Genomic DNA, 18,178 nt, shown 5'->3' with positions numbered 1-18,178 from the left:
CTCTAATAATTTATTTCTGATGGAAGAACAGCATGCGGGAAGTTTCTCTTCCTTGATCTTTTGCCTCACAACCCATTGCATCACTTTTAGTGGATTTATCATTTTGTATAAATTTTGCTTATGCTGGCATCAAGAAAAAAAACCTGAAGAATCACCACTTTCAGAGAATTAAAAAAACACTGCAATTATCCATCAAATTTAACACTGAAAGATGATAGCATTTTTTTGACACTTTTTTGGTGTCAAATTCATTAAAAAAAAAAAAAAAACACTGACTGCTGTAAAGGGTGTCCAATAGCACTGATAAATGAATTTAACAAAAAATGGACACAAGAGGTTTTGGCCCAACATCAGAGATACACAGATGAAACAATCTTTAAGTTAAAGAGGAAGCCTGAAAAATGTCTAAAGTTATGGTAATTTGGGAAGTGGTAGGGTCAGTTGTTTTTTAACCCTCCTGTTGTCCTTGGCAAGGTTATTATAGTTAACTAAAACTAACTAAATAACTAAAACTAAAATTTGAAATTCCTTTTAGTTAACTGAAACGAAATAAAAGCTAAGCTGTACCAAAAAAAGAAAACTAACTAAACCAGTATAGTGTGCTTACAAATATCGTTAGTTTTAGTCATTGACACTAGTATGCTGACTGGCACAACACCCAAGTCTGGGAAGAGTAAAATGGCCTGATTTGATTGGTTAAGACTTCATACAGCAGTAGTTTTATGTCTGGGCTTGTATTCAAGCATCAACTTTAAATAAATAAAATGATAAGTGAAGAGTAGCATGTTTGAATATGTTTTTAAAAATGCACGATGTTCACTCGGCCCAGACATGTACGTATCTAAAAAAAACAAACAAACCAAAAAAAAAAAAAAAAAAAAAAAAAACAAACTAAAACCAAGCTTTTTTTACAAAATAAAAACTAAACTGAACTAACAAACCAACAGTCAGAACTAATAAAAACGAAACTGAAATTGAACATAGAAAGTGAAAATAAGATAAAAATAAAACCTTATGAAAAATCCCAATACTATAATCTTGGTCCTCAGGTCAAAATGACTCATTTTTGTTTTTAAAAGCAAAGAAAAATCCCCTAAACAATATTTTTACAACCTGATGTTTCATAAATCTTCCTAGATTGACCCCATACAGGGGTGCTGCTTTTATTCATATTTTCATGTAAGCTGTGAAAAACACTGACATTGACAAATGACCCAACAGGTGAAATCACAGTCAGTTTCATACCACAAAAATGTGACAGTGCTGTAGTTTCGTCTAAGTTTGATCAGTAGCACACATAAACGTGACAAAACATGTGGTCTTCACCAATGGAGTGCATTCCCTGTGACTGGCTCTGACCCAAACTCAAATGCTGATGACAGCCAGGCTTTCATGATTGAAATATAACAATGCTGCCACACTGTCAGTGTGGATACTCAGAGACTATAAGGCAATGCAGGTGACAGAAGGACTGTAAGGCGCACAAACTGTGTCAGGTCAGGTAAGGGAGCATATGCTGGTTTGGTGCTTTGTTGTGTCAGCCTTGGTCCTGTACTGTTCTAGGCAAAGTAAGTTATGGGATAAAGTTATCGGGATAAATAAAAATGCATTAAAACCTACTTTTTTGCCCTTTTTTGTGTACTTTCTTAGGATACAGAAATACTACACAAATACTGCACTAAAAATACTACAGTTAAAAAGAATATATTAATAAAACAGTTGGCAGTGTCTTAATGAGTGGTGTCTCTTGAATAAATAACTCCTCATGTAGCAGCCTCCATAATCAGTGTTTGTTTCAATTCATAAAAAATGACTGGCATGTTCACTTTGACTGATCTCCTCTACTGCAGGTATAATGACAGTGATGTGTTTTAACTGGTGAATGCCACCAGATGGTGACAGAGACTTTTTAACCACATGACACTTTCACTTTGCTTTTGTACACCAAACTGCTTATTAAGATTATTCAAAGGTGTTTATTGAACTGAAGAAGCTTGTTAAAGGCTACAGGTGAAGTTTTACATTAGTAGATAATATTATAAAGATGTGTCACTATGTAAACATGTGTTTTGCATTGATGTAATGTATCGTCATGGAAATGACAGCGCAGGCTGAGGTGTCAGATAAACTAGTTCTCACAAGTCGAGCAGGCGGGATGATCAGTCAGACAACAACACAAAACTGATATCACCTCTCAGTGTATGCAAATCTACTCAGTTTTTTTTTATCTGCAGTTTGCCTTTAGCAAACACTTTATGTTTTTACCCACAACTTACTAAAGTGGGTCTTGTCAAATTTGCATCAGTGTTCACATAGAATCATCAGAATTGTCATTAGCGTTGTGCAGAGCAAGAAAAGGTAAGGTTGTGAGTGGGTGTGCGGGTGTGTGTGTGTGTGGGTGTGGGTGGGTGTGTGTGTATGTGTGTGTTGCAGGGTTACAGTGGGCGTTACCATGTCAGTAGAGCTTTTAGAAAGTGACAGAACTGGAGGGATGAGATGAGTGACTTTTACAGAAAGAAGAGAAAGGCAGGAGGGGAACTTCAGAGACAGAGTAACATTCTTTCTCCTCCACAGATGTAACCTGACATCTTGGTGAGTGTTTTTCACGTTTGCTTCGTTGTTTTGAGCAGACAGACTTAAACATCCTACAACTGTTTCATCTGCTGTTTGCCTTAAAGCAGCAGTTTTTACTGGTTGATTTTTACCTTTAAAAGTAAACATCATGCCGATCAATACACTGTTTTCACATCTCAATAGGCTGTTGTCATTGCTTCAGTCTCTCTGTAATGCTGACCAAATTCTATCTTTTATCAGATCACTGGTGCTAGCAGACCTAGTTGTTTTAGCATTGTACAGCTCTGTGCTCAAAGATAGTAAGAAATAATGGGTTTTATCTCTAACCTATCAAGATCAGCCTGCCCAGCAGTCATCTGTGACCCTTTTCAATATTTGGAATTAGCAAACCTGCTTATACCTAAATTTCTCTCTCTCTCTCTCTGTCTCTCTGTATATATATATATATATATATATATATATATATTTACACGTATGTGGACAGCCTGTTTATTTCCCTCTTAAATGGTGCCAAATTTGTAAGGAACATACGTTGGTGGGATGAGCAGCAGAGCTGAGTATATGGGTTTCGCCCAATTTGCCAAGTCTTTCCTGCCACTGACTCTTGTTTACTGTTGTTTGGTGGATTTGATGATAGAAGTCTGAAGAAACAAGGTCTAAAAATGCTGGAGGTAGTCTTTGATAAACTCTGCTCTTTGGTGGCGAGTGTGTTCATCTTGGAGGATGGAGTTCGGTCCCAGACTTGTAGACTGTAGATTAGGGCTGCAACAAATGATTATTTTTCATGTCAACTAATCTGGTGATTATTTTTACGATTGGTCGACTAATCGTGGCTATTTGGCATACTATTTTGGATTCCCGTTTTACCTTGCCTTCTTATGCATGCACACCTGTGAAAACTTAATGGTTTAGCAAATTGACAAGACATGTCAAGTTGCTACATTGTCAAGGTTTGTTTTTCCTCTAATATAAAAGTATTAAACTGATAACTAAAGTAAATTGCACACTAAATAGCGTTACTGAAAAAAACGTTACCCTAACAAATATCAAAGATGGTTTTCCGACTGATTAACGTACGGCACCAACGTTATAAATAGTCTACTGGAATTAATCCTCGTGCCTGAAGCACAAAGGGCTCAGTAACTAAATGCAAAAGATCTAAAAGATATTCATGCAACTTGCAAACTTGCCCACTTGCGGTATTTGAAGACGCGGCAGCTAGTGTGTTTACGTTTTCAGGTGTTCGTGCCTTGCCGTAGTGCTGCCATGGTACGAGAGTTTGACTTGACACAGTTTGCAGTTGACTTGTTTCGCCTATTTGTTTTCTGTAAAATGTTCCCAAACTTTAGAAGCTTTGGGTCGGCTTTTTGGTGTGTTCTCCGTACTTTCCGCCATGCTTAACTTCTTTTTCTTAGTTTCTGTGAATAATGTAAACAGTGGGAGCGATACTGCCCCTACCACTTCCTTTAGTGAACTGCAAGTACAGATGAGTCCTTACCGGCCGGTACTAGATTTTACTAATATAAAAAACAATAATACGATGCGTCGACACTTGAATTCCAGCGTCGACAAATTTTTATAGTCGACACAAATGATTATGTCGACGAATCGTTGCAGCCCTACTGTAGATGTGAGTTTGTGTTTGCAGAATTTCATTTTGATATCTCTCAGCATTGAGATTGTCCTCAATGATGACAAACTTCATTTTTCCAGTGAGGGAGATGCCGCCCCACACCATCACACTGCCTCCACCAGAATATGTCATTTTGTCAGTGAAGCAATCAGCATAGCATTCTCTGTGCCTTCTCCACACTTAGACTCTCCAGCCCAGCTTCTGTAGGCAGAATCTGGACTCATCGCTAAACATAAAAATCCTCCACATGTTCAGGTTCCAGTGCTCATGTTGGTGACACCAGCCCAAACAGGCTGATGGTGAAGGGCAGTCATGGCAGTCAGAGCAGTGGAGAACCTTACAACCAAAATTATTCCAAGAACACATTGACAACTCATCAAGGAGGTCACAACAGAACCTAGAACAACATCTAAAGACAAGCAGGCCTCACTTGACTCAGTTAAGGTTCAGTAAGAGAGGGACTAGGCAAAGATGGCATCCATGTGAGAGTTCCAAGGCCAAAACCACTGCTGACCAAAAAGAACTCAAAGCCTCATCTCACCATCGGTGGAGTTAGGCGGTGGCTACATGGGCCTAAGCCCCAGATGTTTTCATAAAAGCCCCGAACCTATTCCGTCGCAGAGTGACTTGCTCTTCCATTAAGTTATTGATTTTGCTTAAAATGGGGATGGAGTGAGTGCTCTTGACATTAATATGCAATCTTTGGTAGATGTCAAGGCTGTGGGGTTGAAGGAAAGAGCAAAGAGTGGATGTTCAGTACAGTACAGGTAAAGTTTCAAAAGTCAGATATAGCCAATATACAGCATATTAATTCAGCCTACCAAATACTACCTTATCTGCTCTTTAAAATACTGCCAACTATGAACCTCTCTCAGGGTTTGGTTTCTACTTTATCTTGGATCTTATACATAGAAAATATTATGTGGCTTTTAGACTTAGACTTAAGTCTGACCTTATTGACTCCAATAATGTGGAAACAGTTAACTTGAGAATGTTAATTTAGCTTTGCTGCATCAGAACCTGCCACTTTCCAGATGTGATGGCATCAAAAATTCTGCTGTCTACCAGAAAATCCTAAACAAGAATGTCCAGCCATCAGACCTCAAACTCAAGCATGTAGCAGGACAATGATCTGTAAGACATCAGCAAGTCAACCTCTGAAAGGTAAAAAAAAAAAAAAAAAAAGATTTTGGAGTGACCCAGTCAAAGTCAGGACTTGAATCTGATTGAGATGTTGTGGCATGATCTTAAACAGGCAGTTAATGCCTGAAAACTCTCCAATGTGGCTGAATTATATAAAACAATTCTGCAAGGAACAGTTGGCCACAATTCCCAGTTACTCATTTCCAGTTATAACAACAGTTATTTTATTGCCTTACTGTATGTAGTGAGGGGTTTTAGATCTAATTTTCATCATTCAGAATTAGAAATAAATTACATTTTTTCTGTATTAAACAGAACAAAAGCCAAAAAAAGAGTAGCTAATAAGGAGCATTTACTTTTTTACAAATTGGTTTGGCTAGGGAGTTATATTTCCACATAAAACTTTCAACACACGCCACAACACTGTGCAGTATTACACAACTCTGTTGAAATTTGTCCATAGACAGGAAGTAGTGGCTAAGTCATGAGCATGTAATTGTCTGTACTGCACATCTAGCATTTCAAAGAAATATCTGATTCCTGTTCCTAATGTCGATGTAAAACAGCTCTGTGCTAGCATTTAATGAAGCAACAATCCCCTCTGACTTATAACCCTGTGTGCAGTTTACACTTACAGGAGCAGCATTCACATCAGCCTGATGTCATGGATAACTTTGCTCATGTCTGTATTCATGTGCAGGCAAGCTGCTGTGCTTGCCTCATCTATAATAAGGTGGAATAAGGGGACATGACTTAAGTATTCATCCATGACTATCAGTCACTTGTTTGAAGAGGCACTTTTTACCTTGATGAAAAATCAGACAAGTTTTCCAGATGTCCTTATAAGTGATCAGTCCTCAAAGATTATTTCCTTTGGTGATAAGATGGCTTTGGTATGTGAGTTGCTGTGTGATTAACAAAAAGGATCTTTATGAATTATTTGTTTAAAAATGGATACTTTCTGTGGACTTCTGTGCTCTGGCAGGATCACTTGGGGGTTGATAGCACAAAGGGATTACTTCAAAAGAAAAGAGATTAATGGACTGATGGACAGACAGAAAAGCACTGCTCCTAAACACCACATGCCCTTATCTTCCAGGTTTCTCAAGACATTCCCAGACTCTCTTGCTTCACGAAACTTGGGTCGTTGCCTCAGAGTTGGTATGTGGTTAGACCACATGAACAGGCTTTGACATGTTGGTATCAGGGACAATGTCGAGAATTGTCCCGTTTGGTTTTCTTGAAAATGCAGAGTTAAAGACAAACCACAGACGTTTCTATAACACTTTTTTGCACACAGCTGGTACATGGAGTGATTCCCCTCTACTGTATTCATAGCCTTAGGGATGTCGTTACATCAGTGCGCTGTTATGACTAGCAGTGCTACAGTGTAAGGTGAACGTATAATACATTAAATTGCATCTTCTTAAATATAATATTAATCTTTTGTATCAAAGAGAAAACACACAGACATTTTGCTGCTCAGGAGGATTTATCAGCAGTTTCCCTGCAGTCATGTTGATTTAATTCTTATCATTATGAGCTTAATTACATTTTATAACATTATCTTGTGGTGCTTAAAGATGACTTGCAGGACAATTACAGTGCTCATTTCCTTTAGTCATTGTAGGAAAGGGATTTATTTACTCTATCAGCCATCTACAAGCAAGGGCAAGCCCGTTGGTCATAAAATCATCTTTATCACCATCATCAGCACTGTCTCGCTACTCTCAAGTTTTTCCACAGTAGACAATCACAGACATGAGTAAAGAATATCATCTACTGCTGAAGGTTACATGTAAAAGGAAATTTGCTTGAAAAAATCATCCACTCAGCAGAGACTAAATGAGAAGTGAAGGTAATGACTAATTAATTCTATTTACAGAATCTACATAAAGAAGAATCTGTAAGCTGAGTCATGATTTAACTATTTCAAGTCTTTTGGTTTACTTTTGCAGTCTGAGCTTTACTGACCAATTACTTTTAATACTCCTGTAGAAATTTCACCCACATAGTGGTTCTTGGTGGAAATTGTTATTTTAAAAATCTGGACACACCAGGTGCCACACAGCAAATTTTCAGGTATTGCATACATTTCTGAAACTTGCATGTGCTTTTAAATTTGCAGCATTTCTGAGTATACTGCATGTAGTTATTTCTGTTGTTTCAGTAAATGATTTTTTTCCCCTTGCTAGTCAATGTAATTCCTGCATAAAGGGGCATTTTAATATGGATGTACATTGGACTTATGGGGTTTTCTGCAGTTAGCCTCAGAGAGGACATAAAGAATTACATTTCTGCACTGACTTCATTTTTAGCAATGGAGGTTGCTGATTGATTCTATAATACAATAAAAATGTACACCTGATATATCAAGTGAACATTCTCTGAATTGATTTATTCTCAGTCCTTTCCTATTCTCAGTGACCACAATCATGCCACATGTCATTAGGAGATAGCATGCCAACAAAGCCACATGTTATGATCACTTTTTGTCAAAGTGTGATTTTTAGCGTTTGTGTGAAGTAGATAGACCAGGTAGAACAGGAAATATGGTCATTTGTATTTGATATAAAAAATTAATCTTACACATAGGTGGCAGTGGTCCATACTGTACAGGAATGGCACTGGTATTTTTTTTTCATAATTTCACCATTTTATGTCAATTTCTAAAAAGGAAAGTCTTCTTCTATTTTCTAAAATCTGACAATTATTGATTCTGTGAAAATGCGGTCTGTGTAATTTAACCATCCTTGTATTTGTGCACATGAAATATTTTACAAAGGGACAGATGAAATTGAAAAAAAACAAACCATCAATGTATGTAATTGTATTTTTATGCAATTTGCTTGAGTTTGGCTCATTTATACATCTTATTATGTTTTATTTGCGCTGTTTGGAAACCCTTCCCAGTCTTGGAATGCAGAAAATGCCATTTTGTTACACTGTTACATTGGTACATTTAAATACTAAAGTTATTTAAACTGGGACATTGATTAGTGGACTAAAAATTACACCTATAGATATTTGATATTTGTCCAAAAATAGTTAGATTTCATTTTTAGCTTGTATGCGTAATTTTACCATTTTTATGTGTAAGTTTACAACATTTTCCAAATACCTAATTCTTCAAATGAAAACTTCATCTTGTGATAGTTTTCCTTCCCCAAGGTCCCTTCCACTCTTCACAAATGTCCTATTCTACCACCTCCAAAGCACCTTAGACCATCACGCTGCCTCCACCTCGCTTGACTGATGGTTTTAAGCATTGTTCTTGCATATTTTTATTTGCTCTGTGTCTCACAAATGTTCTTCTGTTTGATCCAAAGACCTCAAACTTGGACTTATCCGTGCACAACACCTTCTTCCAGTCTTCCAGTGTCCAATCTTTTTGCTCCCTTATTAGTTAAATAGTTTTCTGCTGATTAACTTGGATTAGCAGCCATACTAGGAGATTAATGCAGAGGACTGACAATTGCTGGTAGCTGTTTGTGAACTACAAAAAAATGTTTTTCTTTGGAAAACTAAGAAATTTGCCGGTGATCCCAAATTTTGAGTGGTGGTGCATGTATAATTTCAGATACCAATTTTTAAATATCTGACCTTTGATTTTTTGTGTGTGTGCTCAGAGGTCCTATATTTAGTACAGTATGTTTAAGTTTAGAAATATTTTTCATTTCATGAAGTTGAGGTTGTGCATAAAAAATTGATACTAACATGAACATGGTAGACATTGTCTGAGTGGTTTATACTGAAAAGTATTGACAAACGTCAAAAATAGCCTCTGGACTTCTAAGGGTTGAAACCATGTTTATTTTTTGAAATAAAAAAACTAGAGAACAAATCGATATAAAGAAGGTTTTTGCTTTAGAGAGTGTCTCTGTGTGGTTGAAAAGTTTCTATGAAGACAGAAAGTCCAGCATGACTCCACCACATCTGGGTCAAACAAGATTGTAAGGGCTAATTACCAACTCAAGGCTATTTAACAGTTCACCACAGCTACAACATTCTTTGCTAGGCTTGTTCTGATTAAAATTTTTCATCTTTCCTTTTCATTTCCTTTCTCCAGATCATGTCGTCAAATGGGACCTTGAGCTCAGATGTGCAGCTCTGTCCTCTGCTGAAGGCCATGACGGAACACAGCCTCAACAATAACACAAAGGCTAACATTGTTGTTGTCTGCATCCACGGTCTGGTTTCCTGCCTGGGGATTTTGGAGAATGCCCTTATCCTCTGGGTAGTGGGCTTCCGTCTTCAGCGCCGCACTGTAGCTTCTGTCTGGGTACTGAATCTGGCCATGTCTGACTTCCTGGCAACCTTGACCCTGCCGTTATTCACCTTCTACCTTAGTTCCTCACATAGCTGGGAGCTTGGCAGCCCACTTTGCAAAATACAGGCTTCCATCTTCTTCTTAAACATGTTTGTGTCCGCATTCCTGCTAGCAGCTATTTCCCTGGATCGCTGCCTTCTGGTGGTCAAGCCAGTGTGGAGCCAGAATCATCGGTCGGTTGCAGGAGCGTGGAAGGTGTGTGCACTGGGATGGCTGTGGGCAGCATTTAATACATTCCCATACTTCCTGTTCCGCTCTGTGACTAAGAAACACGATGGGAGGAAACTGTGCTATCATAATTTTGCCTTGTATTCATCCTCTGTAGTGACTCTGGGGAGAAATTGTAAAGTGAGGCAGGCAGCAACTGCCATCTCCAAGTTGCTAGTTGCCTTCCTGATCCCTCTGGTGGTGATTGCTGTGAGCTATATCCAAATTGGTCTCAGCCTGAGAAAAAGGAGAATGAGGAGGAAGCAGAGCGCCAGCAGGCTCACTGATGTATTAATGGTTTCAAACAAAAATGGTGCATCAGGAACACCAAAGACGCCTACAACCACTAAAAGCACCAGTATATTTCTAAAGCCTCTATCCTCTGGTCCAGCGTTAACCCTGACACCGAGTACCCTGTCTCCTTCCTCTAGTCCCAGTCAGTTGTCCCAGAGCTTCACCAAGATGGTGACATTTGTGATAGCAGTATTTGCTCTGTGCTGGGCCCCCTATCATATCTTCTGCATTATTGAAGTAACAGCCCAGTACTGGCAAAAAAACCTCTACCTGGTGGAGGTAGGACTTCCCTTTGCCACAACCTTTGCCTTCCTGAATCCAGTGTTGAACCCCATTCTGTACGCCTTCAGCTGTCCAAACTTTTGTGTTCGAATACAACAGAGTCTGGGAGCAGTGTTTGATGGCCTGGTGGAGGAAGGAGGGGGCTTACTGATGGTGCCAGGCAAAAGTTTAAGAGCTCACATCAGGCGGAAAAGCAGTCGGGATGTGAGCCCTGGAGTGCCACGGTCACCAAAGGGTTCATGTTCACCTCCACCTTCTGACTATCAGCCCTCCTTTTCACAACCTTCACCTTCTGTTGGCCTCAAGGAGAGACCCATGGAAGGTACCAGACAAGAACTGGAAAGTGAGGAGGAACATGGTTGAAACCTTCAATAAAGATGAGGAAAACTGTGGAGCTGTATTGAAAAACAAGTGAAAATACGGAAAGCTTGGAATACAGGCAAGAAGAGCCTTCTCCAGGAGTCCAAAGAGAGCCTAATCCCACGCTGTATACATTTATGAGAACTATACCTTCTTGTTTTTATTTCATTAAGTAAAGACTCATGGAATGTTGGCTTCATGTTTGAGTTAACTGAATGGTAATGATTTGTCAGATTTAGATGAATTGAGCTAAGCCAGTTAGATCTATGACATGAAGACTAATGCCACTAAAGGATGCTGAAAATGAGGGGCATAGTTTCACACTATTTTCTACCATGTTAACAACACACAGAAGGCTGGTGGGTCCACTCACCACTTTGGTCCACTAAAGTATTTCAATCATTGATAACTGCCTGAAATTTGATGATGTTATTTGTGGTCCCTCGGGAGAAATCCGACATTTGTCTAATTTTTTAATTGTCGCTGAAATCAAATGCTTGATTAATGACCAGATGTATGTTAAAAAAAAAAAGTATTTGTTATAAGTTGGATGGACTGTTTTCTATTTTTTCAAATGTAAGTAAAGATATCTTTACATTTGCATGTCAGTATTTCAAGAAAATGTCCATCGTGGTTTTAAATCAAGCATTAAACAATCATTAGAAGTTTCTGCATTCTGACTATGTTTAAATGGCTTCTAAAATATTTTTCACAGTCTTTATTCCACCACATTTTTCCCCTGAAATTGGCCATTTTCAATACAAAAGTACCCCTGGGGGGTGCAAGAAATCTCGAAGAGTACCTGGATGCAGCCGAGGTCCTCCACTTCATACCGGAAGTCAGAAAATCCCCGCCATATCTCGTCTTCTAATACCGGAAGTCACTTGAACTGAAGGTCTTCTTTGTTGAGTTTTCAAGTTTTTGGCTTAACAAGCACAGTGATAACATTACATTAATTTTGACAATGTTGGTCAAGGTTAATTTTTGTAAAATTTAGACTTATTAAGCTTGAAAATTTAAGAAATGTTTTTAAATTAACTGACCCTCATTATTTTAGTCCCTAATACGTTGTAATAATGTATAGTTTATACATAGATCTTTTGTCAATAACAAGTTTATGTAGGCCTATTATGTTGGGATTATGTCAATGAAAACCATCCAAACTGATGTTAATAAAGCCAGAGGGGAAGATATAACCTTGCAAAAATTTGTGAATCCATCTGGCAAAGCTCTCGTCTGAACTGTTTGGGCCGGGTTAGAAAGTGACAGGACCAATCAGTGACAAGGGGCAGTGCTTTCGGGGGGGCGGAGTCGTGGCGTAAGAAAGCAGCAACAAGAGGCCTGTGCAATTATGGCGGAAGACATTAGCATGGATGCTGTTAAAATGCCAGTTTTATCAGAACTTGACGACATTTCCTCATTAAAAGAAGAACAAAGAACAAAGAACAGCACCGTTTTCTTTTCAAAAATGACAAAAGTCGGGAGCGCAGATGGTCGAGTGATTTAAGGCGCTACCCATGTACGCAGGCGGCCCGGGTTCAAATCTGGCCTGTGGCCCTTTACCGCAAATCTATCCACTGTCCTTCTATCAAATAAAGGCATAAAAAGCCCCAAAAATAAATCTAAAAAAAAAAAAAGAAAAAAAAAAGACAAAAGTCATGCACTGACATGTCTATAGTTGCCATGGTTCATGTTATGCAGTTCTACATTGAGTTTATTCCTTGGTAGCGGCTACATAACAAGTTTTGTTTCTCTGATTGGCCTGTAAAGATGTGACAGACAGAACGTTCATGCAATCACCCTCCAAGTTTTTTTTCAAAGGCTTTGCCCTTTCCCAAATGCTGTCATGAGAGGTTTACCAGATGGATGTGTTTCACACATCCATCTGGCGTGCCAGGTTAGGGAAGATCCACTTTGAAGTGGAAGCAAAGTAGCACATTTGTTGAGGAATGCACTTTATCAGTTATTGAAAATAAAATGCAGATACTTATAAGATGCCAAATATGGGCCTCAATAATCAGTAAACCACTGCTTTGAGTGGGCCAGTTAGCAGCACTGCCCTTTTTACCCCTTGGTGTACTGGGACTTTTTTTCAGGTGTACTGGGACTTCTCACCAGTTTCCTGTCCTCTCCACAGCTATTAAGGGGGATTCATGATAGCATCTAAAACACCTTGTCATGGCTCATGTTGTACCTTTCTTTGTGTGATGTTTGTCTCGCTGCACAAATTCAAGTGATCTCGGCAGTCGCTGTGTTTGAGGAAACACAGTGATCACGTTCACCTCTCCTGGACATTCCAGTATAGACCGAGCGGCAGCACCTCCTCCAGAGAGCCTGATGCTCCACTAACACCTGTTCCTGTCGACAATAACACCAGATGAGATGTCTGCAGTCACTTCAGCCATTACTTTACTGTTGGTCAAGGGATCAAGGGCAGTATTTTGCTCTCTGAACAACAGGCTTATTCGCAAAGACTAAAAGCCTGGGTATGGACTGACTCAGGGTGTCGAGTGAGTTACATTTGGTGCTTATGAGGCTAAAAAAATAATTTATTACATAATAAATTTGACAGCAGGCCTTAATACTCTACAAAAACAGATGAGGAACCACTAACAGAAGCCTAATATGCTTACTGACCACAAGATAATGTTTTTGAAATGTTAGGCTACTGGGGAATTATCGTTTTATTGGTCTAGTGTTATTGAAGGAACTTTTTTTAAATTAAATATTATTTGATATTATACTATCAAATACTATGATTTGTTCCCCACATGTATTATATTTCCATGTTCTTTTCATGCCATGGCACGCTGACACTGTACAGCCAGCTGTTAATCAAAGTGCTGTGACATTTGGCATTTTATCCAAGTAGGTTTGACATACTGTAGATGTGACTATGTTTTTGTGACTTCTTCGCAGAAAAATGGCCAAATCATGCATTGCAACTGAGCCAAAAAAAGAGTCTTATTTGGGATTTTTGGTCCATATCACCCAACCTCGTTCTGTGATTTTGTGACACACTGACACCGGGTGATGGAGAAGAGATAGGCACTTATTTTTCTTCCACTAAAAGCACTGAACTAAGCTATTTAAAACAGACCATAAAGTCATTACCAAGGGAAGCAGGAGTCAAGGCATGTAATTTAGTGACAGTAAGTGTCCTGAAGAAAACACCTTGAAACTGTGATTTAAGTCGATGCAAAATATAACTGTGATAGACACATCCTGAGAATGGAAAAATCTTTGTTGACGTTGGGTTATTTTTTGTCACTTTTGCTACTAAAAGGGACTAAAAAACAAACCAAAAAACTTAAACCCTTGTACTTAATGTGCCTGTTCCCATAAATTGCTATTTCCAAGTTAACTAAGAGGAAAAATGAAAGACATGGCCACACTTTTACTGAAGAACACAGAGGTCAAATGATTACAATGGGCAGTCAAAAGAATAAAGTAAGTCTAGAAAATAATCTCTGCTTTGCAAGTGATTGTATTACATTTGATGAAAACAGAACCTAGGTAAGAATTCTTATCATAAAATCAAAAGGGAGGTAAACCAGTTGCTTTGGTTCTCAGGTTTAGAATACATGCTATGTTTATTCTGGCCACCAGAGAGCACTACGGCATTGATTTAACAGACATGTCATAAAGTAGGATTATGCTTTTCAGGTCCTGTAATCTGAGACCACGTTGACTCCGAGCTGCTGTACAACCACCTTTTGAGTGATTGATTTTCTTTTAATCTGGTATGCATTTTGATTCACTGTCTGGTTGACACCATCACAATAGTCCATCACTCTCAATCAGACTGACAGACACAGGCGGAGGTGTAATGTAGGCCACAGCAGGGTGGGATTACCATGGAGGTTCTTTTTTTGTAATTTGGTGGGAATATTGTAGAGTAAAGATTCAGAATATAAAGACAGAGCAGGATTAGAGCTAACAGGTCACACTGACAAATATAAAGCCCCTACCTCGCAACCATTCAGTAACAGCGGATTATCTATCTCTCTCCCTCGCTCTGGCACTTTGTGTCATTTTCACTTCCTCTGCATTCATCAACATCTCTCTTTGTGTTTTTTTTTTTTTTTTAGCTGTATAGCAGGGCATTTTTTTTCTCTAAACTGAGAACACTTGTGGTTGCAAAAACAGGACATAAGATGAAAAAAAGCAAAAAAGGACAGAGGAAGTGTTGCATGAAAAAGATGAAAAAGTACATTTGCAAAGCAGGGGCATGTCAGTGATTTCAGGCCATTTTACTTTACAGTTATACAAACTAAGCACAAAAAGAAAGGAAATGTCCGTTTGGTAGATTATTTCGCTGTTGTAGTGATGCATTTTAGCAGTAAATCTTATACCGTTGAAAAGCCTGTTTTTTTCTCTTTTAAATGGTGCCACATGTGTAAGGAACACACATGTGTGGCATGAACAGCAGAGCTGAGCATGTGTGTTGCATCTATGAAAAATTTGTTAAATTTTTGACTACTGACATTTTTTGAGCTTCTGATACCCCCTGGTGCTGACAATCAGGTGCCTGGTTGACACCTGATTGTCATCACTTGTGAGCATGGACCCTGTGGCAGTACTCAGTAGGTGTCTGCTCCAAGAACCGGCATGTCACCTTTTACTGGTCTGGAAAGGGCCCGTGCGATGGGGGGACTTTAAGCTGGTGTTCCAAAAAAACCAAGCTCCCTCATTATTTGGAGTGAACCCTTGAACCATCTGCATACTGAAGGCCAAGTTCCATATACCTGGGGACGTCAGAAACAGGCTGTGTTGTGGACATCCCTAGAAGATGGATACGCCAAGAAGACCATTTCCTTTTCCTGTCAGCACGTAGGAACTGTAGACTGTTTTCTACAGATTTGCAGCCAAGGTTTACAGGACGATACGGCCGACGGCTCTCTTATGAGTTTCCTTCCCTGAGTGTGAACAGGGCTGCCATGAACATACGGTCCGTGTGACAAAATTGTTAAGTAGACAGCACTGTTGACAAAAACTTTCCTCATGGCCAAAGACACCGTTTGGTGTCATTTTAGATTCAGTAGGCTAAAGTGTAAACTTTTGAGTTCTAAACTCAAAAGTTATTTAATCACTGCAAAAATTACTACTAACCGCTTTTGTTTGTATCGACACATCATACAGACATAATATCTCCATAGCTGAATACACACCATAAAAATCTGCCTTTACATGAATGGACAGCTATTCATATGACCTTGATGGTTGCATAAGTCAGAGTGAAATCACCTTGAATCTCTCTGGTGGCTCATAATGATCATGATGTTTAATTGATGCCAAAAGCTGTGAGTTCAAGACTAAGATAAGTGGCCAGATTATCTGGAGTGTGCGTTCTGAGGATTATGATGTTAAACTGGGACATTATTTAACCTCTAAGTGAGGGAGTTCAAATGATGAGAGGAGGCTACACGACTCCTACCAAACAAAAGGAAACACCACTTCTTTAAATATTCTAAACACTTGGAAGTTTGGAATAGAAGTGAATGAAGACCTGCAGATGCAGGAAAGATTAGAGTCATAGGGATGTTTATAAGACAGAGCACACAGATGAGGATTAAGATAATGAACCCGTAAGAGAACAGTGAGAACATTGACTGCGTAAGATGTAGAATACGATGGAGCCACAGAGATTATATTGAGTGCTGTGGAAACAGTTGGTAGTACTGATAAGAGATAAAGGAAAGAATGAACGAATGAGTAGGTGGAGGGAGGGCTGCTAGCATTGCTTAAAAGGGTTTAATGCACTGCTACACTACTTATAGCTGACAGATGCTGGGTAGAAAATTAAAGCACATTGCATGCCAACGACTTGATGAACATGATGCACCAGAGTGACCCATGAAAACACATAAAATAAGGAGAAGAGTCAGTGGAAATCCTAATGAAAAATGTGGATGGAAAGGTTACACGCTAAAAACACAAATCAAGCAAAGGAATGAAATACAGTAGGACACATGGAAGAGGAGAGTATGAAGAGGCAGCTTTGTTTGGTCTGTTGTAACTGTTAGTTTTATGTGACCTGCATCTTTACACACAGTTTGATAAATCATTCAGTCTATTTTCATTTGTACCTCACCAGTACAGCAAAAGATGCTTTATAAAACTAGGAGGTTGTGACCATACCCTTTAAACACATTTTTTTTACAGGATCAGCTTAAATCTACCATTAGCAAATCACCTGGCAGCTTTCAGCAAAGACTGTGGAAATCGGTCCATATCGACTGTAAACTCTGGCTATGTATACTTATTAGTGGAGTTGAAGTCTTTTTCTTTTTCTTTTCTTATCCTCTTTCTTTATATTTTAAAGTTTGTTCTGATGGCTGAAGTTTGTGTCTTTGTTTACTTTTATGATGGGTTTCAAGACATTAAGGTTAAGTTCTGACTAAATGTAAACAGTGCATTAAAGGGACTGACCTAAGTCAACAGAGGCCCCGCCAGCTGGTACTAATAGTCTCACAATTAGTGAAACAGAGGTCACCTGTGTGCAGTGAATGTGCCACGAGTGATTGTAGTATAAAGACACTTACCAGTCACTGGTTAATCAGTATCCCCGGGCTACCATTACACCATGAAAACAAAAGAACACTCCAAGAAACTCAAAGAAAATGTTATTGAAATGGCCACCACCAGTGCCACAAAACACAGCACATCACCACAAACACACCATCCCCATTGTGAAGCAATCTTACTTACTTAGAACTACAGCTTGGGAAAATGACCTGAAGCAAGCAGTCAAAGCTACACAGAAATGTAATATGCCCCCCCCCCCCCCCCCCCACACCCACACACACACACACACACACCCACCCACACACACACCCACACACCCACCCACACTTGTATATATATATATATATATATATATATATATATATATAGGTGTGTGTGTGTGTAGCTATATACCATGATTGATTTATAAACTCAATAAAAGGGCCAAACATCCAAGAGGGTGAATACTTTCCATAGGCACGTATATCAAATTCAACATTTAATTGCAATTTAAGCTACAGTGAATCAGTACATGCTGGCATATGATATTTTGGGGTTGGTCACCCCTTAAAGAAGGTTACACAAAAACAATGGGCAAAAATCCCCGCCTCAATGATAAAATTGAACCAGTAGATCATTTAAGCTCAATAATTTGATGATTTGACACTTACCACTGGGCTCCAAAGTGGGAACAGCACTGCTTCAGGTTTGTGATGAGATCCAGATCATAAGATGATTCTTGCTGTCAGAGGTATGTGAAGATCCTGTGCAGCTGTTTTTTCTTGTTTTTAGATAAGAAATACCTGAAGGCAAGTCCAGCCCTGCTCAAAGCTGTTTGTCACTGCTGC

General features: G+C 39.0%; 2 protein-coding genes across 2 annotated transcripts in view; one reads left to right on the top strand and one right to left on the bottom strand.

Moving 5' to 3' along the window:
- The window catches only part of vwa11 (von Willebrand factor A domain containing 11), a 37,819-nt gene extending 19,641 nt beyond the window's left edge, over positions 1-18,178 (bottom strand). Inside the window, exon 1 of the mRNA XM_041784244.1 lies at positions 18,002-18,178. The gene's annotated coding sequence lies outside the window, so the exon portion shown is untranslated. The remainder of the gene's footprint in view (positions 1-18,001) is intronic.
- Positions 9,423-10,826, top strand: LOC121508656 (prostaglandin D2 receptor 2). Its single transcript, XM_041785647.1, has one exon. It carries the CDS (start codon positions 9,423-9,425, stop codon positions 10,824-10,826), a length of 1,404 nt encoding a protein of 467 aa, XP_041641581.1.

Source organism: Cheilinus undulatus, linkage group 4, assembly GCF_018320785.1.
Source record: "Cheilinus undulatus linkage group 4, ASM1832078v1, whole genome shotgun sequence".
Taxonomy (NCBI): Eukaryota; Metazoa; Chordata; class Actinopteri; order Labriformes; family Labridae; genus Cheilinus; species Cheilinus undulatus.
Note: the sequence above shows the minus strand (reverse complement) of the source record. Positions and strands in the feature narration are given on the sequence as shown.